Genomic DNA, 24,505 nt, shown 5'->3' with positions numbered 1-24,505 from the left:
CCCCCCCACAGTGAGCGCATCAGCATGCGGCAGTCCAAGGTGGACAAGCTGTATGCGGGCCTCAAGGACCTGGCCGAGGAGAGGAGGGGCAAGCTGGACGAGAGGCACCGGCTGTTCCAGCTCAACCGGGAGGTCGACGACCTGGAGCAGTGGATCGCCGAGAGGGAGGTGGTCGCAGGGTCGCACGAGCTGGGGCAGGACTACGAGCACGTCACGGCAAGTACCGCGGGCAGGGCCCGGGCGGCCGCGCGGCGCACGCGGGCTGCGGAAGGCCCCTTGCGCGCCTTGTCTGCGAGCAGAGAACGCACCCCAGACTCGAGCCAAAGATGGCGGGGTTTCGTTTCAACTCGACACTTTGGTCACCGGGCGACTTGGGGGTCGTTGAACTTCTCTGCTGCGCCCTGTCCTCCTCTGGTCAGAGGAGATGGAGCCCGGGCCTTACTCGGCGGCAGTGAGCAAGGAGGAAGCCTGATTGATAAAGAGGCTTTGGAGCTGAGATCTGTTAAGTCAGGCATTTCTCTCCAAAGGGCATTCGTGTGATCAAGAAATAAAGTGTTCACAGTAGTCTCACTGATTTCTTGGTGCGCATCCCTGTTTCAGATGCTACAAGAACGATTCCGGGAATTCGCCCGGGACACAGGGAACATTGGGCAGGAGCGCGTGGACACGGTCAATCACATGGCAGATGAACTCATCAACTCTGGACACTCGGATGCCGCCACCATCGCCGAGTGGAAGGACGGGCTCAACGAAGCCTGGGCTGACCTCCTGGAGCTCATCGACACGAGGACGCAGATCCTCGCCGCCTCCTATGAACTGCACAAGTTTTACCATGATGCCAAGGAGATCTTTGGGCGCATCCAGGACAAGCACAAGAAACTCCCCGAGGAGCTCGGGAGAGATCAGAACACAGTGGAGACCTTACAGAGAATGCACACCACGTTTGAGCACGACATCCAGGCTCTGGGCACTCAGGTGGGTGAGGCGCTGCCCAGCGGTGGTGGGAGGGCTTCTTTCCGTAGTGTCTCTGTGCCCCTCGGAGCATCTCTCTCCATTCCTTGGCTCCGCAAATCATGCCTCAGAGAACTGCCCAAATCAAACGGACATGCGTGTGCACACACATGTATCACACACACTGTTGTAACGCTCCATCTGGGAGAACTTACCAGTCCGTAACATTCTCAGTGTGCCACATTTTGCAGACACTGTTGGATGGACAGTACTTACGATTAAAATAAACAACCCAGACACATACACAGACATTTACAAGTTTTAGGCCTTCTCAACAAGAATTTGAATTACGTTGGCATATCCATCCGGAATAATTTCCAAAATGATACTTCATTATTTTCCATCAACCAGAGTCTGAGTTATGTATGGGAGAAGAGAGAAAACAAGACTCTAACGTTTCACTGTGCCCGCTCTTCCCCCCCCACCCCCCGTGAAGTGGTTAACACGAAGGCTTTGTTTAAGAGCTGCCTGGCAAAGTGATAACAAGGTAACAGTAATGATCTGTAGTGTAATGACTCTCTAATTCACGCTCTCACTCCTGCACAGTTTACTGCTTAGTCTTATGCCTGTTAGATGAAAAATAAATTGTATCTGTCTTTTCCCTTAAATTTCAAGATCTTAGAGAAGAAGTCTGTTTTCTTAAACATATCAGCCTTCTGGATATCAGGGGGTTTGTTTTTGCCTTTTAGAAGCACGTCAGTGATCTACTGCAGGGGTTGGCAGACTTCTTCTGTAGAAGCCCAGACAGTACAGAGTTTTGGTTTTGTGGGACATACAGTCTGTTACAACTACTCGTCTCCGCCATCGTAGCATAAAGCAGCCACGGACAATCCGAAAACGAAGGGCGTGGCTGTGTGCCCGCAAAGCTTTCTAAAAACAGGGAGCCCAGATTTGCCGTGGACCCACCCCTGATCTAGTGTGCCAGCCTTCTTTGGTGTGCTTTGGGGTTTGTTCTGTGGAAGGACCACCTTTACTGCTGTTGTTTTCCCCTTAATTTGCCCCTTCTAAAAGCAAAGGTAGGTCACCGCTGGGGCTCCATTCACGTTAAGTGGCTTCCCCTTTTCCATCCTTGGAGGTAGAAGGTGTGGAGGGAATATGTAAGCGATTTGTGGAGTGGCTGAGAGTCTGCATCAGGCAGAATTTAAAAGCGCCCCCCCATGCGTTGTGCGGGTTTCCAGCCTTTCCTCCACGGCTGGCGGATTCTCCATTCCAAAGCTCGTCAGCTTCCTGTTCAGTGGCTCTCACTGCGTGTAAGGTCCTGGAGCACCAGGTGAGCGTGTAAGGATCCTGAACCATGCAACCCGACCTGCACGTGCAGTTAGAGCACGGCCACCAGAGAAGGGCCGACCCTGGCTTGAACTGAGCCTGTCATGCTGTATCGCTGCATGTTTTCATTTCCTTCCCAAGCTTTGGTTCCCTGATGCTTTAAGGACTGCAGTGTGTATTGTTACAGTTTTTAAAAAGCTTAAGAGAACTTCTGGAATGCCTGGAAACCTCATTAGCAGCAGGTCTTTCCTCTACACCTGTAAAATCATTTACTTTTAGAACTTCAGGAGACTCCAGAGATGGTAGAGTTGCTCCTTCAGTTTTTTTTTTTTTTCATTAAATCCCTTCACTTTGTGAGGCTCAGAGAGATGCAGGAGAGCCCACTGAGAGTCCAGGAACATCCAGGGCAGGAATCTGTTCCGTCAAGCCTGATAGTCTGCACCTCACCATACCCGCCGGGCCAGGCCATTTCAGCCACAAAAGTCTGCATGCCCCTCCTGCAGTTAGAGCAGAAGGGAGGGCTCTCGGTGCAGGCTCCAGAAGCCGATGGCGTTTCCTCCTTGGCTGCTTTCCTCTTAATGGCAGCCTGACCCGCCACCATCTTCCGTTCTGTACGGGAACAGTGGACATGAGGGAACCTGATGACGGTCTGCAGTGACTCCTCAAAGCAGTAGTTAATTCTAGCGGGAATCTCTGCTTTCGCTCTCCTCGTCTACCTTGTTTGTTGTTGTGAGAACAAATGAAAAACAGCTAGAGACCCAGGAAACTTTTTTTGTTTTTTAACTTGTTTGGAGAGATTTGGTTAGTCATATAGGAGATAAGCTTTTCAAATAATTTCCGAGGAACTTGCTTATTGTGATTTGAGTTGATACCTGAGCCGTATTTAAAGAATGTTTCCAAAAGTCTCTTAGGATGCAGAAATCAAATCACCAGGGAAACCAAACCCCATTGATTCTTCTTTGCATCTCTTGCAGAAATCTGTTTTCCTTACCTACCACCACCTAGAGCCTTTTGAGTGATCGGGGTCGGTACACCTCCCCACAAGCCCCAGTGTCCACCCCTCCCCCCACCCCCCGCCCCCCGTTTTTTTTTCTCCACATAACTCCCCTCACGGACATCTGAAGGCTGCTATCATTCAGGATGTCTGCTGTCTTCAGACTTTGATCAGTAAATGAAGATTGAGTGTGTACTCCCCATACACGTATGTTTTAAATGAGATGTTGTGCACGAGTATGGCATTACTAGTACGTACTTTATATAAAACATAAGAGATGGAAATTTTTGAATACAAAATAAGCCACGGTTATTAGTTTCTCTTGTAAAGGTGTATCTGCCCTCCACCACCACCCTCGCCGCCAAAAAAAGGGTGAAAGCCTTTTCTTGTTTTTTTTTCCCCCTTTTTACACAGAAAGTATTGACATTATGTACACTCGCTGTGCTTTGCCTTCTCTACATAGCCGTCATCTTGGAGTACTTCTCATATGAGTACACAGAGCCCTTCCGCATTCTTTTTCATGACTGCATGGGAGCCTCCTGTATGAATGTGCCATTGTAATTTAACCAGTCCCTCATGGACGAACAGATACTTTATTTTCAGTCTTTTGCATTTACAGACATTGGTGCAGTAAATAACCTTATGTGTATTTCATTTCCTAAAAGTGCAAGCGTATATGTAGGATAAATTCCCCAAAGTGGAATCATGAAATCAAAAGGCACACGCATTTATAAGTTTGGTGGGTACTGCCTGCGCCTTCTGCAGGAGCTGTAACCTTTTGTCCCATCAGCAGTGAATCAGCTCACTGACATACATACATCATCAAGCTTGAATTTTTGCCAACTAGGAGATGACAAATTACAGTATCTCCATGTAGCATATTGTCATAAGGCTCACTGGCATTTCTTGCTCTCCAGAGTTTTTATTGAAGTTTTTGGCTGGTTAAGATTTTCCCTTCTTTGGCATCAGCATTTTCAGCTGCGCTAAATGCTGCTTTTTTGTTTTTCGCGTTGGACTGTGCCGTTGTGGGAGCTCTTACAGGTGATGCGTACATTGTTTTCAGCAGCAACATCACATAGCCAATGGAAAAGGTGTTTCCAAATGAGTTCTTGATGGCAGTTTCTCATTCCTGATTTTAAAAAAACACCGTCGGTACCATGCAGGAGCAGATTAGGTGTTTATCCTTTACTGTGTCTGGGTGCACACCGTGTGTTCCTGTGCCGTCTTCATGTCCTGGGCCACCTCCGGGGACCTTTCCCGACCAGGGCTCCCATCAGCGCGAAGGCAGAATGGTGCGCAGAGGGGGAGTGGGAGGCCGGGTGGTGGCGCAGAGGCCCAGCTCCGACCCGTCTCGTCTCCTGGCGGCTTCACAGGTGAGACAGCTGCAGGAGGATGCAGCCCGCCTCCAGGCCGCCTATGCGGGCGACAAGGCCGAGGACATCCAGAAGCGGGAGAACGAGGTCCTGGAAGCCTGGAAGGCCCTGCTGGACGCCTGCGAGGGCCGCAGGGTGCGGCTGGTGGACACGGGGGACAAGTTCCGCTTCTTCAGCATGGTGCGCGACCTCATGCTGTGGATGGAGGATGTCATCCGGCAGATCGAAGCCCAGGAGAAGCCACGGTAATGCTGCCGGCCTCCCGGCTGGGCCCTACCTCAGAGCTTCGAGGCCGGAGCGGGGGCGGGGAGGGGTTTTGCGGGGAGCCAGTTGTCTCCTGCACACGGTTGTCAGGGAACGAGGGGCCCTCCCCATTTCTCCCCGACCCTGTCCCCCTGGGTCCACGCTCACCCAGGCCCTCGTGCTCTCATCTGTGGGCCTCGTGCCTCAAAGCAGCCGCATGCCTGGGACCGGACTAGCTCTACCTCACTGCTGGAATGAGATGGCTTTTCTGAGTTCTTTTTCTATGTCTGTCAGATCAAAACCCACTCTATCCCTTTTCAGACATATTACCGAAGGTGCCTCTTACACTCAGCATCTGCTTTAATGGTGTCTCGGGATTCGTATTTAGTATTTGTTCTGTGTCTTCTCTTTGGCCACGTTTCATGCAGAGCGGTGAAGAGGAGCTCGTGGGTGTACAAGCAGGCACATAGACAGCCTCCTGTTCACCCCTGCCGGCTCCAGCCCTCACCGTACCCGAGAGATGGGCTGTGCTCCAAAAGAAGAAATACGGTTGTTACATACATGAAGCAGTTGTGTTTCCTTAGGTCAGGACTCTCCAGTCAGTCGGTTTTGATGGATGAGACGTTCTCACGGCTCTGCCAGTCGCTGATTACTTGGCTGGTTCCTGCTCTGTGTGTCTTCATGTCTAAATAAGGAGACAGTATTTGCTGCTCTTTAAAACACACATGTCCTGAACCTTCAGCAGCTAACTCACTGGGGTACAACTGGGGACACCTGTGACTGCCTCTGTACCTTCTTGAAGAGTCTGAGGTGCATTTCAGAGTAAAACGTTGAACAGAGATCCAGTGGTTTTTCTGGTCTCCACCTAGAAAAATTGTTTCAGCGCACACACAAAAATAAAAGTAGCCTTATTCTCAGTGTTAGGTTGTGAAGCTGTGCCTGAGTTACACCATCGTTGCGCTGCAGCTCAGTGACCCAGCCTGCGCTCAGACTGTGAACCGGATACTGTGCCGCCAGTTTCCTTCAAATTAATTACGTGTTTTGAAACCTACACATTTGTTTGAAAAGCTTGGTCTCCTAAAGGAAGTATTATTTGTGTAATTTTAGGGATGTGTCCTCTGTTGAACTATTAATGAATAATCATCAAGGTATCAAAGCAGAAATCGATGCTCGTAATGACAGTTTCACGACCTGCATTGAACTTGGGAAATCGCTGCTGGCGAGGAAGCACTACGCATCAGAGGAGGTAGGATGCCGCTTACGCTTTGGGGCCCCTGTGGTGAGTGCTGCTGGTGTTCAGATGTAAAGTGACTCACTCTTGTGAGCGTGTGTGTGTGTGTGTGTGTGGGGGGGAGCATATATAGACACACACACAGAGAAATCTATGCTTACATTCACACACACGTACGCACACACTTACCTGTGTTTCAGAACTCCTTGCTTCTTCCCTGTATGTGTAGAATAAGACAGGTATAGAGCCAATCAATCCATGGCACCGAAGACAATTTTTGAGGGCCTCTGGTCAAGGGTTCATCCTTTCTCACCTCCTCCATCAGTTCTAGAAGGTGTCACCCCTTCTCTTGTCACCTGTGCCCTAGATCTGTTTGCTCGTTAGTGGATGGTTGCTAAGTCGAGTTGCGATGCTGGTGACACAGAGGGGAGTGGTTATCAGTGTGAGGCCTCCGAGAGCTCAGGGCTTTGCCCCTCTCGCCGGCCCCCGCTCTTAACTTGAGTGTGTTCGCCACAGGGAGCCCCGGAGTCTGGAGGGGGCTCAGTGCATTGTTGGCCTCCTCACGACAGAGCAGCTTTGGGTGGAGCCCGGCCTTCCTCCCAGCCCCTTCTGGAAGGAACGTCGCCATGCTTTTCTCTCCTCTCCCAGTACGCGGATAAACTGAGCAGTCCTTAGATCTTTCCTGCCTTAGTGGTGGTCTCTACATAAAAAGTGTTTTTCTTGGGCTTCCCTGGTGGCGCAGCGGTTGAGAGTCCGCCTGCCGATGCAGCGGACACGGGTTCGTGCCCCGGTCCGGGAGGGTCCCACATGCTGCGGAGCGGCTGGGCCCGTGGGCCGTGGGCGCTGGGGCCTGCATGTCCGCAGCTTGTGCTCTGCGGCGGGAGAGGCCACAACAGTGAGAGGCCCACGTACCGCAATGCGGCCCGTCAAGGGTCAGACTAGGAGGATGTGATCTACTCTATTAAGATGTCCTTGGGGTCCTCTTTTCTCACAGATCAAGGAGAAGTTACTGCAGTTGACGGAAAAGAGGAAAGAAATGATTGACAAGTGGGAAGACCGATGGGAATGGTTAAGACTGAGTAAGGATGTACCTCATCTCTCTGTTCTTTTTGGGTCCCCACTGAAAGCAAGCCAGTTTATTTACCTGCTTTAATTGACTTGATATGATGTTATCTCTTAATGATTTTTGGAGTCTTTCTGAATGCTGCTTTTTTAATATCCTGTTTCACCATTTCATGCTAATAAGTATTTTTAAGTAGTTCCCTGTGACATATTCATTATCTTTCATCTCATGATTGGCCTCTGTGTTGTGAGTGGGGTCTGAGTGTGTAGGAACAGTATGGGGACGACAGGATGTGGCATCCCTCTGGGAGAGTGCAGACAGGAGCCCCTTCTCCGCCAGTTATCTTTAAGGAGAATTGTTACTGTGGAGTCAAGAAGGTGGAAAGTTGGCTTGTTAGGTCTTAAGAAAGCTTACAACGATAAAGATTTTGCAGTGAACCGGGCATTATTCTAAGTGTTTTATATGTTTTTCTTTATTGACTTCCCACAATAACCCTCTGAGGTAGATCCTATTTTTAATCTCATTTTATAAAGGAATATGTGAGCTAACACAGAGTCCATAATATACAGTATCAGGAAGAGCATTTATGATTGGTATGAACTGCAGGGGTAGCCCAACTGAAGCATTATTTACCGTACTTTGCCATTCTGTGTTCGGGGCTCTCTGGGCTCTGTCCTTATATTTTATTATAACCTTATTCTCAGGCACCAGGAGTGCTTTCTAGAAGCAGAATCCAAGGGGCCTTTTCTGAACGGTGTATAAGAGACCTAGCGGAGGCATCTCAATCCTTTTGAAAAAGAAATCCCACTTTTGATCATTCTTTGGATGAGGGTTTGGTCTGTAAATTTTGCCAGCCCCCAGGGCAGGTTCAGTTCAGTTCAGTTCAGCAAAACCCAGATTACACTCCACTGTGAGCTAGGCACCAGGTTGCATGCTGGGCATTCCTGATGAGGTGACAAGTTTCTCGGGCAGTGGGGGCATCTCCTTGTGCCGTGTTGGAGGCCACCAGGGTGACACCAGTGCTGCCCGTAGTCGTCGTCTTACCTGAATGACCCCAACCTCTGCTGCTTAAGGTATAATGAAAATGCCAGCCACAGCGCAGGCAGAGCTGAGGTCTGGCCTGCCTTCTCACAGCTGCAGTGGGTGGAGGTCATGCTGCGTTTCCTCACGTGTGGAGGAACAGAATGAATAAAGCAGGAGCCTTAGCCCATACTGTCCCTACTTTCCCTACTGCTTCCAGATCCTTCCCTGCCTCTCAACCCCCCAAAGTAAAACATGGCACTTCCACCCCAGAAAGGGTGATTGGTGAATGGCTGTCCCCTCAGAGTAATCTGGTTATATGTAAATTGTGAATTCTTCAGGGCTCTGGGGCTTACCTCACTGAAGTAGGGCTGAGTGAGCAGAGCATACCTCCTGGCCCTGCATGGCCGTATAGCAGCCACGGCCCACATGAGGCTCTTCGGAACTTGCAACACGGCTGGTCGAAATTAAGATGTGCTCCAAGTATAAAATACGTGTCGGGTTTCAAAGACAGAAGAAAAAAAAGATGTAACACAACTCAGTTAATTTTTATACTGATTACGTGTTGAAATAACAGCTATATCAGGTTGTCTAAATTATGCATTTGAAATCAACTTCACCTGTTTTGAATGTGGCTGCTGGGAAGGTTACAGCTGTACACGTGCGGCTCACATGACGTTTATGGGCACAGCTCAGATCTAGACTAGACTGTAAGCTGGTTGTGCCGGGAGCTGCCAGCAGAGGGCAGCACCTCCCTGAGCTCCCGAGTCACCCTGCCCCCACACTCACTCTTGGCTCCCTGTGCAGTCTTGGAGGTCCATCAGTTCTCAAGGGACGCCAGTGTGGCCGAGGCCTGGCTGCTCGGACAGGAGCCCTACCTGTCCAGCCGAGAAATAGGCCAGAGCGTGGACGAGGTGGAGAAGCTCATCAAGCGCCACGAGGCTTTTGAAAAGTCTGCAGCGACCTGGGACGAGAGGTTCTCCGCCCTGGAAAGGCTGACGACAGTAAGTGGGCCCTGGGAGCCGGGGTGCTCTGCCATGGTTCCCGTGGGCAGCCTCTCCTTCCTGCTCACCTCCTAGGCTAGGGAGCTCAGGTCATCGCTCTGATTTTAAAAGCAGTAAGGATCTTCCTGGAGCTGGTGTTTCTCTTGGTACAGAATGTGGGGAGATGGTCCGGGGCTCCTGCCCCCTCAACCACTTCCTGGGCACACCTAGGTCTGTGGTCACTTCCTGTCTGGGAATTGATCGAGTGGGATTTGCTTTTCTCTTTTGATCTGCTTTTCTTCCTGTACCTCATAGAAGCCATGGTTTCTAGGGAGCATAGCCTTACAGTTTTCTTCTGATTTCAGGATTAGAATTCCCGTCAAGCACTAGTAGCTCCATCATCTTAGACCACTGAAAACTCTCCCGAGTCCTGATAATCTCTTCTGCCAAAGTAAAGGCCTCAGAACAGGCCTTGCTCAACTGGTGGTGTTTCCTCTCCCAAGACACTTGCACTCCTGGTGGAAAGCTGATTCTTTATGGTGTGCTTCCCGATTTCTACAGTCGTGGGCATCTAAAATGTACCTGTACACGTGTGTGTTAACACGGAATACTTTGGGTACACGCATACATTGCTCATGAAATGGCTTAGTTCCAGTTAGTCTATTTCCTGGCTTTTATTAACGTGTTATTGAGGTTTGGCCGAACCTGACTCCCTACCGCAGCACAAGAAGCCTCTGTGGGAATGATTGCAGCTCTGACTCAGTGGTGTTGGTCTGACCTCTGATGAGAAGTCCAGCACGGACCCTCATGCTCAGGTGCTTTCTTCCTCAGCAAAGTTGAGAGCTGCAGAGTTCATTTAGAAACTAAACCCGATATCCCAGGGGCACACACAACTCGCAGGGCTTCTGCCATCCTGTGGAATGGATCTGTTTCATCACTCAGACCCCTGTTTCCTGTGGTTCTGGGTTGTAGCTGCAGTTCCTGTCACCTTAACGAGATTTTGCTTAGGATGTCAGAGCTTCTGGTTGTCCCGCGTGATCCAGCGTAGACCACTCAGACGGGAGGGTTTGCCTGGAGCCCTCTCCTTAAAAGAGGCAGAGTTTGGGGTTCTGCCCCACATCAGCCTGTTCTCCCTCAGCTGGAGCTACTGGAAGTGCGCAGACAGCAAGAGGAAGAGGAGAGGAAGAGGCGGCCGCCTTCTCCTGAGCCGAGCTCGAAGGTTTCCGAGGAGACCGAGTCCCAGCAGCAGTGGTGAGTCACGGGCAGCCCGCCCACTTCAGTCTCAGCTTCAGTGACAAGAGAGGTTTAGGGAGCACACTTTCTAAGCCCGTGCTGATGTGCCCTTCCTGTTAGTCACTTCTGAAGACTACTGAGACTCCGTACGGTCACCCCGGGGTAACATCTGAGGAGAGTGACTTGTCCACAGTCACACTGCAGTGTTGGCAGCGGGAGTAGAATGTCGACAGCAACCATCTCTGCTGTGCACACGTGTGTGTACACACACACACACACACACACACACACACACACTTAGAATTTCCACATGAGTAAATGGATGGAGTGAACTACCCAGATTTCAGGCCAGTGACTGTGTGGTGATGCTTTCTGAAAGTTCTGGGTGACTTTGACACGAAGGGCAGAAATTACTCTGTATTTCTGAAAGGCTGATTATTTTGCTGGGGTCCAAGCTCCATGACAACCCTGAATGCCACCTTTATGGGCAGGGATGCCTGTGGTCTTAACTCTTTCTATCTAGAGTCAATTTGAAACACTTAAAAGAGTTTTTAGAAAGAAATCACATCATGTGAAAGAGGGCTGCATATGTTTTCCTGAGAGAAGGGCTCTAATGAAGTTGACTTGTGTTCTCCCCCGTCTTCTTCTCTCTCTCCTCCTCTTTTCTTCCCCTCTCCCCCCCCTCCTTCCCCGTTTTCCTCCTGTTCTCTCCTCTGTCTTCTTTCTCCCCCTTCCCCAACAGGGATGCTTCAAAAGGAGAGCAAGTTTCCCAGAATGGTTTGCCGGCTGAACAGGGATCTCCACGGGTTAGTTACCGCTCTCAAACCTACCAAAACTACAAAAACTTTAATAGCAGACGGACAGCCAGTGACCAGCCGTGGTCTGGACTGTGAAGTTCGCTACCATTTGTCAAGAACCACTCTTTCCAAATCCTGTTGGTTTGACATTTTGGCTTCCACTTCACCCACAGTGTTAAAAATTTTACTTAATTCATAGCCTTCCTTGGTTTCATATTTGTTTGCATTTAATTCATGTTTATTTGAGTTTTTTAACTGATGGATGCTCAGTTGCCTGAAAGCAACATACGTATTTTTTGTTTATTTATCGTGAGCTTTTTACTTTATTAAGATTTTGCAGCGAAAGCCTTACGTGAGTAATTGAAATTAAATGAGATTACAGCAAAATGAAGAAGAAAACTAGAATCTGACAGGTATGACACATCCAGCTATACTAACAGGGTGCAGTCCTGCACTATACGTAGCCCCCTTTACAGAGTTATTAACCTGCAGTAGTTTACTAGGAATTGAGGAGGGAGACTTCCAGTACTAAGATGAAAACCTAGAGTCAGCTGTGTAACATTCCATGAAGGATACATTCATTTATTGAAAACGATAAAAAAAAAAAAAAAAAAAAAAGGTTGAAACTACTTGGGAAGGTTTTTTTTTTTTTTAAAACTTTAGGCGCAGAATCTGAACAGTTTTGAGACCCTCGGATCATTGCTTACTTTTTTACAAACCAGGTCCTCTCTGTATTTTTTTCTGCCAAGTCCTGAACCGAGAACTGTAGGCTCGCTTCCAGCAGATAATGCAGCCGGCCTCAGGAGTCAGGGGCCCCCTGACTGCTGCCACCACCTCTGTCTGGGTCACTGTCGGCACCGCCGGAACATGGGACGTGGCAAGTGTGGCAGCGCTTCTCGGCCCGTTGGGGAAGCCTGCCTACCAGACTTCTCCACGCCTCTCCGTTCAGTTGATGACTTCAGGGTGTCAAACTGTTTAAATTTTGCAAACAAATGGAACAAAAGCCATTCTGGTTCACCCTGATTACTTGAACGACGCACTTGGGGGAACCACCCCAGGAGCTGTTGCCTGCCTCCAGGCTCCAGAAGTCCTTCAGCGTCTCTGTAGTATGTCTCGTATGGATCTTCTGATTCATTTTTCATTTTCCTATGACCTTTTGTGAAGCTCTCTAATAAAGAGTCGTTTAGGATGACATTTATCAGACCACCAGCAGGGATTTGAAAATGTTTTAACAGAAATTCTATTCACCAAACCAAGTCCATATTACATCAAAGCCTTGTGAGACATTCACTTGCTCATTTGCCATATTTAGATGTTAGTGGAATCAGAAAACCTGTTTTGATATGTGTTCTCCATGAGTTAAGTCTAATTTGTCTTTTCATGATGCATGTCTTTTTTTTTCTTTTGTCAGGATAACATCATATAGCATCTTGTTTGTTTTTTCCTCATTTCTATGTACATATCTATGTACTTGCGACCGTAGACGGGTATATAGATAGATGCCAAGCTTCTTACGTTCTGGGAGTAGTATGCACCATCATTGGGTCTCTGCCTTAAAACACACCAAAATTCATTTTAGAAAAGAAACTACTGCTTCATCTTTGGCGATTAGGGAGCCCTGACATGTGTTAACTGGCTCCAAATGATACGTGTCATTGATCTATATGTATATATGTGATGTGTCCATATATATATGTTTAAATTTTGTATCATGAGGGCTAATACCCAATTTTATGCCTTTCGTATTCAGAAGACCAAAAACAAAACAAAACAAAACAAAGCCACATAAGCACACAGGAAAGAAAGGAGTGCTGTGATGCTTTTGGCATTTGTTCTCATGCCTATTTTTATCTAGATTTTTTAATTGTAGCTTGCCAGACAGAGTTTTAATTGAAATTGGATTGTATCAGAAGGAGGAAAGCTCTTTTCGTTCTTCTGAGTTACGGTGCAGAGACTCAAGTTAATGAACTTGAAGATAGTGTTGCTTCTTGCACTTAGAAAACCAATCAGGTGTTCCTTGTGCTACTAGTTGTCACGTTGCATTTACGTTCACCTCCTGACTGAAGTATCTCAGGTGTACGCAGCCACTAATCGCTAAAGAGAAGCAACGTGGGGTGGGGGTAGGGGTGTATCCACATGTACCCACTGTTTGGTCACAGCACTACGATTTGCTTTTGATGTTTGTCTCTAGTGGCGTGTTGTCTGTTGGCATGCTTAAGCACATGTCCATTAAAATTCATTTTGTTCCTTTTATGTTCCTTGTTTTCTTGGTTAGTGATTCATTTGCATAAACATTAATGATCTCTGCCTACTGGTTTGGGGTTTTCTCTTTCCTTCTAACTCTAAAGAAAAAAATTTTTGCTGCAGAATTTCCCCCAGAAGGGGCTTCCCCTGGCTGTCACCTATCTTGAAGTTGGACCAAGTATGATAAATTTTAGCCTTTTTCCAGTAAACGTTACTCTATCCAGGTCACTGCTGTCACTAGCAGTTTTTGAGTCACACCTGCAGCACTAATTTTTTTTTGTTTAACCTGGTTTCTATAGACACTAACCCCATGTCTCCCTGGACTCATGCCTGGCACAGGCCTTCCAGACCGATCTCATACTTCCTCCCAACCAGAAGTTTCCCGAAATCTCACACTAGAACAGATGTGTCAGCCTTAAAATCCACTCACTTACTTTTGACTCGGGGGCTTTGTTTTTTTGGTTACTATTTCTCCTTTGTCTCTCCTTTAAAAGGGAAAGGCAAGAGAGATATTTAAGTGGCCTATTCCTTATAAGCACTGGCCGACAGGCCGTCACTTGCAAGGCCAGGATAATCACCAGGCATCTCCTCCCTATGCCATTCTACCCTAAGAATCCCTTTTCCACGTTGCTGTGTGGATAAAGGGTTCTAATCACAAACACCCTTCAAGTGCATAGCCTCTAGTCTGACCTTAAACCCCGCTGCTGACAGTAATAGGTTGTATAGACAGAGTATAAACTTGACTCCCAGCCCACCACTTAGATAAGGCCCAACGGAGACATCCCAGTTCCTGAGAGTTGACGTATCAGATGTTCAAGTGGTGGTGGCCAGTCTCCCATTGATCCTGTTGAGGTTGTCGCTGCTAATTTTGCTGTCACGTGGTTCTGGGCAGCAGAGGTGGGGGACGTATCTAATGAGCGTGCCGTTGACACCTCCATGTTTGTCCGTGTACGAAGGGTGCAGGTTGTCTGTAATCCACTAAAGCGTCAGCCACACCCAGCTTTAGTAACTCGCTAATCCCACACCCTGGGTGTATCAAGCCAGGGGCCGCTTCAGTTCATGGTACACAGTTGATGGCACACAGGCTGAAAGCGATAATGAATGGAGACCCTACTGCATTTCCCAAGCCGAAAAGCCATGAGGGTTACAATATAAGTGAGCTTGGGAAGGAACAGCTCCCGAAGACGTCTCCAGCCTGAAGGGTCAGAGCCGCTGGAAGCCTGGCTGTCTGGGCTTTCTCGTCTCAGTGCAGCAAGGCACCGTGATCAACCAACACGTGATGGGGAAGGCCCTGGTTCTGTCTTTGTTTGGGGGTAAATAGCCGTGTGGTGTTGAGTGACTGTGATTGGCTTTTCCAGCTCCTTTAACACAAACTACAACCCACTCACGATACAACTTCGGCAGATGTGGTTAAATTGATGTTCGTTGACTTGCCTCATTTCCTTCCAGCTCTTAAGTTCCAAAGTCTAACGGGGATGGTAGATGTGAAATGCATGATTGCCGTCCTAATTTCTGCATGTGTTTATGACGATGTGTCGAGGGGTGGTGGGAGGAGAGCCGGAGAGCATTTTCAGAAACCAAAGGTCTTTCTTGTCTGACTTTGGGGGAATGCCGTGTAGTTCTGATAGAGTTGTCTATCCATCTGTTTGTGAATGCCCTTTCGCTTCAACTTCCAGCCCTTCTGGTGGCGTCCTTGGTTGTAAGGTGGCTGCTGTATAACGTCCACTCTCTCATATTTAATATGTGTGATTGTTAACTGTTGTCCTTTTGTTTTAAAGTAACCATAAGAGGAAATGATCTGAGTTCTATTAGAGAAAATGGATTGATCAGAGGAACAGAGTGCAGTAAAACTCATCCTGGCATTTCGCTTTTCTCATTTCCCCGTAAACGGGCGGGTATTAATCCATTCCCACCTTCTAATGTCCTTGGTGTCCAGCTGGCTTTGTGGGATGTGCAATGGTTTTACTGTACTGCCTCGATCTGTGCCAGGCATTTATACACAGCCACGTGTGCGAGTCAGAGCGTATGTGGTCACCCCGGGGGCTCACAGGGTTAGCTGAACGGCCTCTCCGCTGTCCCTAGATGGCAGAAACGGTGGACACGAGCGAAATGGTCAATGGCGCTGCAGAACAGAGGACAAGCTCGAAAGAGTCCAGCCCCATCCCCTCTCCCACCTCCGAGCGCAAAGCCAAGACTGCCCTCCCGGCCCAGAGTGCTGCCACCTTGCCTGCCAGGACCCAGGAGACGCCTTTGGCCCAGATGGAAGGCTTCCTGAATCGGAAGCACGAGTGGGAGGCCCACAATAAGAAGGCCTCAAGCAGGTAACAGCACAGAGGCTGAGGCGGTCCCGGGGGGAGTCGGCCCATTAAGAGCTGGGGGTGGGGCCACTCTTGATCGAAAGGGGAGTGTGTGTTTATGTGGTTGATTTGTTCTGTAGCTTCCCGCCGTTACATCCTTCTCGGGACTGACGTTGGGAAGTGGCAGTAGAGTGCTTTTTTATTCACCGAGAGAAGGAAGAGTTACGTGTGTGTGTGTGGGAACAGCAAGAAGAGGCCTTAGTAGTTCCTCCTGAGAAGGAATATCGCTAGATTGAGGTGGGGGAGTCTTCCCTAGAGTGAAATGATTTCACTGTGGTTTCCCTCCTGTGGGATGTTTTAAGACATTCACCATTTCCCCTGCCTTATCTCCATATCAGTCTTTATATTCATTATCTCTCAGTAGCCCTACTTGTATTATCTCCATTTTACAAATGAAGAAACTGAGGCTCTGGGAGGTTAAGAAAGCTCACTCAGTGTAGCTTCCTAGTAAATGGCACAGCTAGGGTAAAACTCATCTGATTCCACAGCCTGTGTGCTTAACCAGTAAACTAAACTGCCTGGGACCACCATGTACGGTTGTACAGGTTGTACACTGTACAAGGGAATCCCATCTAAGAGCTGCCATCCGCATTGGGGACATTATAGATTTATTTGTTAATACAGGCAGGTGGCAGTAAAGTGTCTTGTTCTGATAAAAGCGGTATATTAGGACAGTTTGCTGTACCCTGGGGGGAAAGGCTACCTTATTCTAATTCAGCCAGTGTACTGTAAGTGCTAGTGGCCCTGGGTGTGCCTCCCCCTCCCTGTCACGTTGCCAGGCCACTTCATTACAGAATGAAGCTGAGGTGGAAGAGCTGCCTAAGGACAGGCGTGTTTCCAGTAAGGAGCTTGGCCTGTACCCTGTTACCACAAGCGTGTACCAAACACCAGCAAAAAAGTCTTTCCCGTCAGAGCCAAGAGTACCTTTCTGTAATGAAAGAGTGCACTGTGGTTTTCTTCAAACTCAGAGTGAGGAGTGGCCCTCGAAAACCTGCCACTAGGGCTTCCCTGGTGGCGCAGTGGTTGGGAGCCCGCCTGCCGATGCAGGGGACGCGGGTTCGTGCCCCGGTCCAGGAAGATCGCACATGCCGCGGACCGGCTGGGCCCGTGAGCCGTGGCCGCTGAGCCTGTGCGTCCGGAGCCTGTGCTCCGCAACGGGAGAGGCCACAACAGTGAGAGGCCCGCGTACCACAAAAACAAAACAAAACAAAACAAAAAACCTGCCACTAGCAGTACGTGTCTTGTCTTGGGAGTCCACAGAGGAATTTTGTTCCACTGCGTATCTTTAGCAGGATTTAGGAAGGGCTTTTTTAACAGGGGATCATGCCGTGTTGTGTGAGGATCATTTTCGTGTTAATCAGACCCTTAGTTCTTGAAGGGAGTGTGGAGCAGAAACTTGAAGCTCCTTTCTTTACTACTCAGGTCCTGGCACAATGTTTACTGTGTCATAAATAACCAAGAAATGGGTTTCTACAAAGATGCAAAGACAGCTGCTTCCGGAATTCCCTACCACAGCGAGGTCCCTGTGAGTTTGAAAGAAGCCATCTGTGAAGTGGCCCTTGATTACAAAAAGAAGAAACATGTGTTCAAGCTAAGGTGAGCGTTGCCAGAGAGTGGGTGTGTGTTTATTTTCACTCTGGGGGTTGGTTCTCTTAGATAGATGCTGTGATCGGTTGATTCCTCTCCTCTGCTGTTTAAAAAATCACCAACAAAGTGACAAACTGGATAGGCACACGTCTTGGTTAGGATCTCTGGGCTCTGTGGCCGGTTAACGGCACAACTGAACATGGAAGAAAAGGAACTTTCCTTTTTATAAGCTGGAACTTAGTGTTTCCTGAGACAAGGTGAGCTAGTCACATTTCACAGTTTAAGGGAAGCTTAGAAAAATAGTTTCCCCGTCTTTGCAGCTAATCCAGACCCAGGAGATGCTGTTCTTAGCTCATGACTTATCTGGAGATGGGTCAAGTGAGTCATCCCGGAGCCAGGTGGAGACAAACAGGAAGGGGCGGGAGGGGCCCTGTGCTCCCCTGACTCACCCGGCGGATGTTCCAGATGCCTCTGGAACCATTCAGTTCCAAACGTCTCTACCCTGTACAACACATACGACTCCCAACAGAGTGGATCCAAGCTCTGAAGTTCGGCTTGTACTTGGAAATGGGCAGGAAAAACCTGTTTTTCTTTTAAAAGCATGAAAAGTAAACATGTTAGTGGTTAGGACGATACTTAGTCTGATGCTAACTTGATCTGTTGCTTTGGGATTTGAAAAGCAAACTTTGGTCCTCAGTTACACGTGAGCCTCATGCCAGCTGGACGAGGCCAAGGACCACAAACGAGAGCAGTTCAAATGGGGTGATTCCTTGAGCCCTGGACGGGCACTGGAGGCAGGCCCCAGGGACCTGGGACGCTTTACACGCTGTAAGACCAGGCGCGGCCAGCCTGGCACCCACCCTGGCTGCACGCCCACTTTGTACTTCCTTGATGCAGCTTCAGAGCGTCGGGATATCGGCAGAGGGCATTTACCTCCTCTGCATCGGCAACACCAGCTTCCTCTTGACGCAGCAGAGAAGGAGGGGCCCTCCCAGCCAGTGTCCTCTCCATGTCACAGCGATAGCCCGGCCAGGGCAGATTCTTTTGTTCTGAGAGGTGTATAAGAAGAGAAGTCTAGGAGAACTTTTCTGGGTGTCAGTTCAGAAGGCCTGGTGTTTGTTAATGTGGGGGATGTAAGTCCAGTGGCAGAATTTCGGGAGGGCCCGTGGGTTTTAAAGAGCTTTCTTCTGCGTTCAGTTTAGAGCAGTGATCAGCCATCCCCAGTGGTCTTTGCCACAACAGATCCAGGTGTTGACATGTTTGGAGCTTTTTGAATCCTTCCAGTGATTGAAACACCCATTTACCTATGCCCAATTATATGACTTCTTGATGCCCCGGGGCGCAGCTGCTGGGCCTGTGCAGGCCCCCGGCACGGTGGGCGACGTGTGCAGAGTTCCCACGGGCATTTCTGGTGTGATTCCTGCGGCCTGCTTGTATCCCACATGAGAGTTGGGGGATTTTTTTTTTTTCTTCCTTAAGTTATATTGTGACTGAGTTTCTTCCTTCGAATTACAGACTAAATGACGGCAATGAGTACCTCTTCCAAGCCAAAGACGATGTAAGTTTCTAAGTTTCATTTTTTCCGATACTTAGAAGTTTGCAAGTGTTTGGTGGCCCGATGAGCTTTATTTATGATGTTCTTCACATAAGTAATGATCCAGTGGTGGCTTCTGTCCTCTGGCCTCCACGGTCATGAACGCTGGCAGGTGTTCAGTTCTCCTGTATCTCTCAGAGGCGGTGAATGTCATCTCACTGCCCTCCCGCCACGGCAGGAGACCTAGTACAGGGTCCCTTAAAGTCCGCGGAGGAGAACTGTGGGTGAAGCACAGGGAGCAGGTCCCAGGACTGGGTGTGGATCCTGCAGCCCAGTCAGGAGCCTCCCCGTTGCACCCACTGCGCCCCACTGCCTTTAACCAACCATTGCATGGCTGTGCTCCTCCTTGAGACGAGAGAGGGTCAGCTGATGGGAAAACAACACGTATGCAGGGCTTTAAATTCGAAAAGAGCAACTTCTGTTAAATTTATACAATGTTATGCGTCAAATATATTTCAGTTTAAAAAAGGAAAAGAAAAAGCATCTTCTAGGGTGGGATCTGACACCCTACTGTAGACCAGTCTTTCCACCTCGTCCACGTTTGTAGGGCCACATACTAGAGTGAGGACCTTCAGGTACCGTAAACCGAAATTCTGGTGAGCGTTCAATCACGTTCACTACTGTCCTGACAAAGCAGAGGTTCGTTTGGGAACCGCTTTCCCCTCTCAGGCAGACACACCGTTCCCAAGCCTTCCAGCCCACAGAGGCTCACACGGTCACCCAGGTGGACCGAGAGCATCTCATGCCCGTCCCTCCTAGTTGAGTCTCACCTGTGTCCCCTCCTTCATCCAGGAGGAAATGAACACATGGATCCAGGCCATCTCCTCTGCCATCTCCTCCGATAAACACGAGGTGTCCGCCAGCACCCAGAGCACGCCAGCATCCAGCCGGGCTCAGACCTTGCCCACCAGCGTTGTCACCATCACCAGCGAGTCCAGTCCCGGCAAACGGGAGAAGGACAAAGAGAAAGACAAAGAAAAGAGGTTCAGCCTTTTTGGCAAAAAGAAGTGAACTCCTTTCCGTCACCTCCTGCCCTTCTTTTAACCTTTTCAGTGAAATTCCAGCATGCAAGCTCAGAACCAACACATTACTCTCTGTGCCTAAATGTTCCTCAATGTGGTTGATTTTTTTCTTTTAATTTATAGAGCATTTCTCGGGGCGGGGGGCGGGGAAGGGGAAAATACACCTAAACACTTTATCTCCAAGTTACAAAAAAGCTTGAGGTGCAGAGGGAAGACCAGATTTTTTTTAACGAAATTATATAGATTAGATCTCAATATTTAAACGGTTCCTCAATTTTGTGAGGCTGTGTTGGAAATAACCCGCCTCTAGTGCTGTTGGTATGCAAGGCAGCGGTGCTTAAACAGTACTTCCTGTGTTCACCACAGACAAAATGTACCAACTTCCCAACACCATTCTCTTCCATTTACTTCCAGTGGTTACCTTGAGTCTTGACTATTAGAAGTGCTGGGTCTAACCTGGAATAAACAGATTGTGTATTATGATCTCGCTGCAGCCACAGTGCAGCTCCATTGTTAACTCTACAGACCAAACCGTTTGTATCTGGCATCACTTACTAACACACGACATGCGGCTCTTCCGCATCAGCCTGGACGACGGTTAAGAATGTCAGGATCCAAGAAGGAATAGAAAACTGATACTGTTTTAAATAATCTGTAATTTCAATTTCAAAATTTTTTTTTTTTTTGCTGAAATACATTATATTGTATGTTTGAGATAATTCTAGTACAAAGTATAATAAAACTAGATGTATAATAAACCCTTTAAATCATTGGTAAGTGTACAAGTGGAACTGAAGCATTTACTGGACAAAGTCCTGTTACCCTAATGGTTACTTGCTTGTGCGTTGCCACACGGTGTTACAATTTGCTTCATTACCTTGCTATTTGATACATAGTGTGCATTTCTCTGTCACTGTAACGATTGTAATGACAATTTTCATCTTACTGCACAATCAAAATGGCATTGATAGGAATGAACTCCAGAGGCTGGGCCTGAGCAGGGAGGTGGTTACTCAGGCCCGGTGCTCAGTTGTTATGACCTGTACCTCTCGACTTTTGCCCTATCTGTTAAATATATGCTATGTCATTAAATGCTTTTAAATCTAGCACGGTGGGTAATTGTTGTTTTTTCTCTCCTTGCGTGCACGCCATGTAGGGAATTTGCAAAGTGAGAAACAGCAAACGGGAAACATTAGACCGTCCATCTGGGTTCCTATTTTGCATTCTTGTGCGTGTCTGGTACCCCAGCTTTGAAAGTTACAATAAACGGAGTAATAAATATGGAACGTTTTGCAGCTCTACATCCAGATTTTATCTTCCACGTATAAAAAAGTTACCAGAGAGCTCGCTAAACCTGAGCTCTGAGGCAAGGGTTAGACAACGTTTTCAGTAAATGGCCAGAGATAAGTAAATGTTTTAGGCTCTGTAGGCCGTACTCTGTCTGTTGAAACTCTGCCATTGTGTAATACAGAGGCACCCATCGATGATGTGTAACCAGTGGGCGCGGCTGTGTTCCGGTAAAACCTTATGTGTGGACACAGATTTGAATTTCGTATAATTTTCATGTGCCACACCATATTCTTTCTTGATTTTTTAAAAACATTTAAAATGTAAAAATCAATTTTACACAGATTGTACAAAAACAGATGACAGGCCAGGTGTGGCCCGTGGGCCAGTTTGCTGATGCCAGCGTAGGATCGTGGGTTAGATATGTGTGTTGTACTCGTCCTAGTTTATCTGTGTGTATCGACTCCGTACCACTTGCGTGTTTTCTTACGTAAAGTAGCAATGCGTGCCAGTACTATAGACTTTTCAGTAGTTTATTCCGCAGGGGACACGCCTACCTTGACATCCTGTGAGTCCTGGGCCTCACAGCTGACTAGCATCAGGGCTTTCTGTTGCCCTCAGGTGAACTGAGACCTCACTGTTCATTCCCCCTACCCCCACCTGCACCCCCCCAGGCACCCAAGGCCATTTATCTCACCATGTTGCTCCCTTGCCCTCGCCTTACTCAGGATTGGAATCAAGTTGTTCAATTCTCAACAGGTGAACCTCTGACCAAAATGTTTACTTAAGAAAAAGCATCTTAGAAAATAATCATGATTAAACTACAATGAGGTATCACCTCACACCAGTCAGAATGGCCGTCATCAAAAAATCTACAAGCAGTAAATGCTGGAGAGGGTGTGGAGAAAAGGGAACCCTCTTGCACTGTTGGTGGGAATGTAAATTGATGCCGCCACTATGGAGGTTCCTTAGAAAACTACAAATAGAAATAACATATGACCCAGCAATCCCACTACTGGGCATATACCCTGAGAAAACCGTAATTCAAAAAGAGTCATGTACCACAAAGTTCATTGCAGCTCTATTTACTTACAATAGCCAGGACATGGAAGCAAACTGAGTGTACATCGACAGATGAATGGATCAAGAAGGTGTGGCACATATATACAATGGAATATCACTCAGCCATAAAAAGAAACAAAATTGAGTTATTTGTAGTGAGGTGTAGTAAGTCAGAAACAGAAAAACAAATACCATATGCTAACACATATATATGGAACCAAAAAAATTTTAAAAAAAGGTCATGAAGAACCTAGGGGCAGGACAGGGGTAAAGACCCAGACGTAGAGAATGGACTTGAGGACACGGGGAGGGGGAAGGGTAAGCTGGGACGAAGTGAGAGAATGGCATGGACATATATACACTACCAAATATAAAATAGATAGCTAGTGGGAAGCAGCCGCATAGCACAGGGAGATCAGCTCGGTGCTTTGTGACCGCCTGGAGGGGTGGGATAGGGAGGGTGGGAGGGAGACGCAAGAGGGAGGAGACATAGGGATATATGTATGTGTATAGCTGATTCAGTTTGTTATAAAGCAGAAACTAGCACACCACTGTAAAGCAATTATACTCCAATAAAGATGTTAAAAAAATCATCATCATCATCATGATTGATTACAGCCTACCTGACAAAGCCAGGCAGGGGGCAGGCAGGCCACACTCAAAAGGAAACTAACCAGCAACCCCAGATTCCCATAGAAAGTAGATGTGGATGGAACACCTTGCACGTAATTCCAGAGGCTTGCAGACCCCCGATACCTGGTTTTGGTGGTACATGCTCTCTTCACTGCCCTTGCTGAGGATGCCTGAGGCCTGAAAGTGGAAGATGATGGGCAGCAGGAGAAGCAGCCGCAGAAGAATGGCTTCAGTGGGTCATCAGGAGCTGATGTCAGCACATGGGATTAGAAAATCCGAATGAAGACATGTTCACAGGGGGAAGTTACAGGCCGTATAAGATCGTGATCTTCAGTCCTGTCAAGGTAAATAACGGAATTCTGTAAAAATCACGCACTGCTTAACGTTTTGAGAGTTGCGCACATTTATTTTTGTCGCTATAGTGTACTATTTTACCTGAATTTTTAGTGGTACCGGACGGGTAATAAAACTGGTATTTCTGTGTATGCATCTGAGAAGTGAGAAGCAGTAAATTAAGTCTTTCAGGAGGCATTCTTGATTAAAGGCCGCTCTGGTCACATTTGAACGTCTCTAAAGTTGGAATGCATCTGCAATTCCCAAGCCTCAGCGTTGTGTTTTCTTGGCGGTACTTAGAGTGATGATGCTTTGTATAACCTACAGGTCTTCAGTGAATGAAATAGAGTATATCAGGCTGAGCGGTGGACACATGGCTATCTTCTCACCAACGTTTTGGCACTTTTAGGATTGGTGGTGTATGGGGGGGGCAGCTATGATATTTCCCTCTGAATACATTCTCTTCATTTATTCGTTGGAATATTTGAATATTCCATCTAGTGGTAGAATTCATATGGGACAGACAGGGTAAATGCCTGAGTCTTCACCATGATTTAAGCTGGTCCTTCTAAGCATGATCCATAACCCAAAAAAGCATAAATTAAAGAAAAAAGGTAAAACTATCCACCGAAGCTCAGGACTTTTTCTCATCATTGAGAGTCATGGTGAAATCATTCACTTCCCACTTCCCAACACTGACCACTGATGAAATTACCCTTTTTGAAATTTAAAGATGTCCCGTCTTTGGCTGGTGGACGTCCCTTCAAGTTGGCTTCTGAGTCCTTTTGATATCCCCTTCCTCCTTATCTGGCATGACGCACTGTCCCGGGCTCATCCAGTACATGTCTTGCCCCCGGACCTGCAATCAGAGATTCCTCTAAGAAAACCTGGTTTCTTTTAGTGTAAAATGGTATTTTGAAAACGATAATTTGTGTGCTAGCAATGCTCGTTGCTACTGGGTTGGTCCTCGTTTTCTAGGCCTATCAGTAGATAGAGCTAAGAAAAAATAACTCGAATTCAGGATTGTAGAGGTTTTTCCTGTATTACGTCCTAATCATTTTCACTCAGGATCATGGCTTTCAAGGGTACAGGAGCCATAGAATTAGAATATCCTATAATTACTCATGTGCTTTATCCCAAATTACACGCATCAACTCAGAATACCAATAATA

General features: G+C 47.7%; 1 protein-coding gene across 3 annotated transcripts in view; it reads left to right on the top strand.

Moving 5' to 3' along the window:
- The window catches only part of SPTBN1 (spectrin beta, non-erythrocytic 1), a 146,327-nt gene extending 125,203 nt beyond the window's left edge, over positions 1–21,124 (top strand). For 2 of the 3 annotated variants that reach the window (XM_024753040.1, XM_024753041.1), the window contains exons 24-35: positions 12–216; positions 601–975; positions 4,645–4,889; positions 5,995–6,133; positions 7,113–7,197; positions 9,009–9,205; positions 10,323–10,435; positions 11,160–11,223; positions 15,541–15,779; positions 17,238–17,411; positions 18,918–18,960; positions 19,789–21,124. In XM_024753040.1, the coding sequence (XP_024608808.1) occupies positions 12–216; positions 601–975; positions 4,645–4,889; positions 5,995–6,133; positions 7,113–7,197; positions 9,009–9,205; positions 10,323–10,435; positions 11,160–11,223; positions 15,541–15,779; positions 17,238–17,411; positions 18,918–18,960; positions 19,789–20,007 (2,098 nt within the window). In that variant the 3' untranslated portion in view covers positions 20,008–21,124. Of the gene's footprint in view, positions 1–11; positions 217–600; positions 976–4,644; positions 4,890–5,994; positions 6,134–7,112; positions 7,198–9,008; positions 9,206–10,322; positions 10,436–11,159; positions 11,311–15,540; positions 15,780–17,237; positions 17,412–18,917; positions 18,961–19,788 lie in introns of those variants that run through there. The other variant, XM_024753042.1, reaches the window with a different exon arrangement.
- Positions 21,125–24,505: the final 3,381 nt, after the last annotated feature.

The sequence above is a fragment of the Neophocaena asiaeorientalis genome, unplaced genomic scaffold (assembly GCF_003031525.2).
Source record: "Neophocaena asiaeorientalis asiaeorientalis breed wild unplaced genomic scaffold, Neophocaena_asiaeorientalis_V1.1 scaffold100, whole genome shotgun sequence".
In the NCBI taxonomy this organism is placed as follows: Eukaryota; Metazoa; Chordata; class Mammalia; order Artiodactyla; family Phocoenidae; genus Neophocaena; species Neophocaena asiaeorientalis.
Note: the sequence above shows the minus strand (reverse complement) of the source record. Positions and strands in the feature narration are given on the sequence as shown.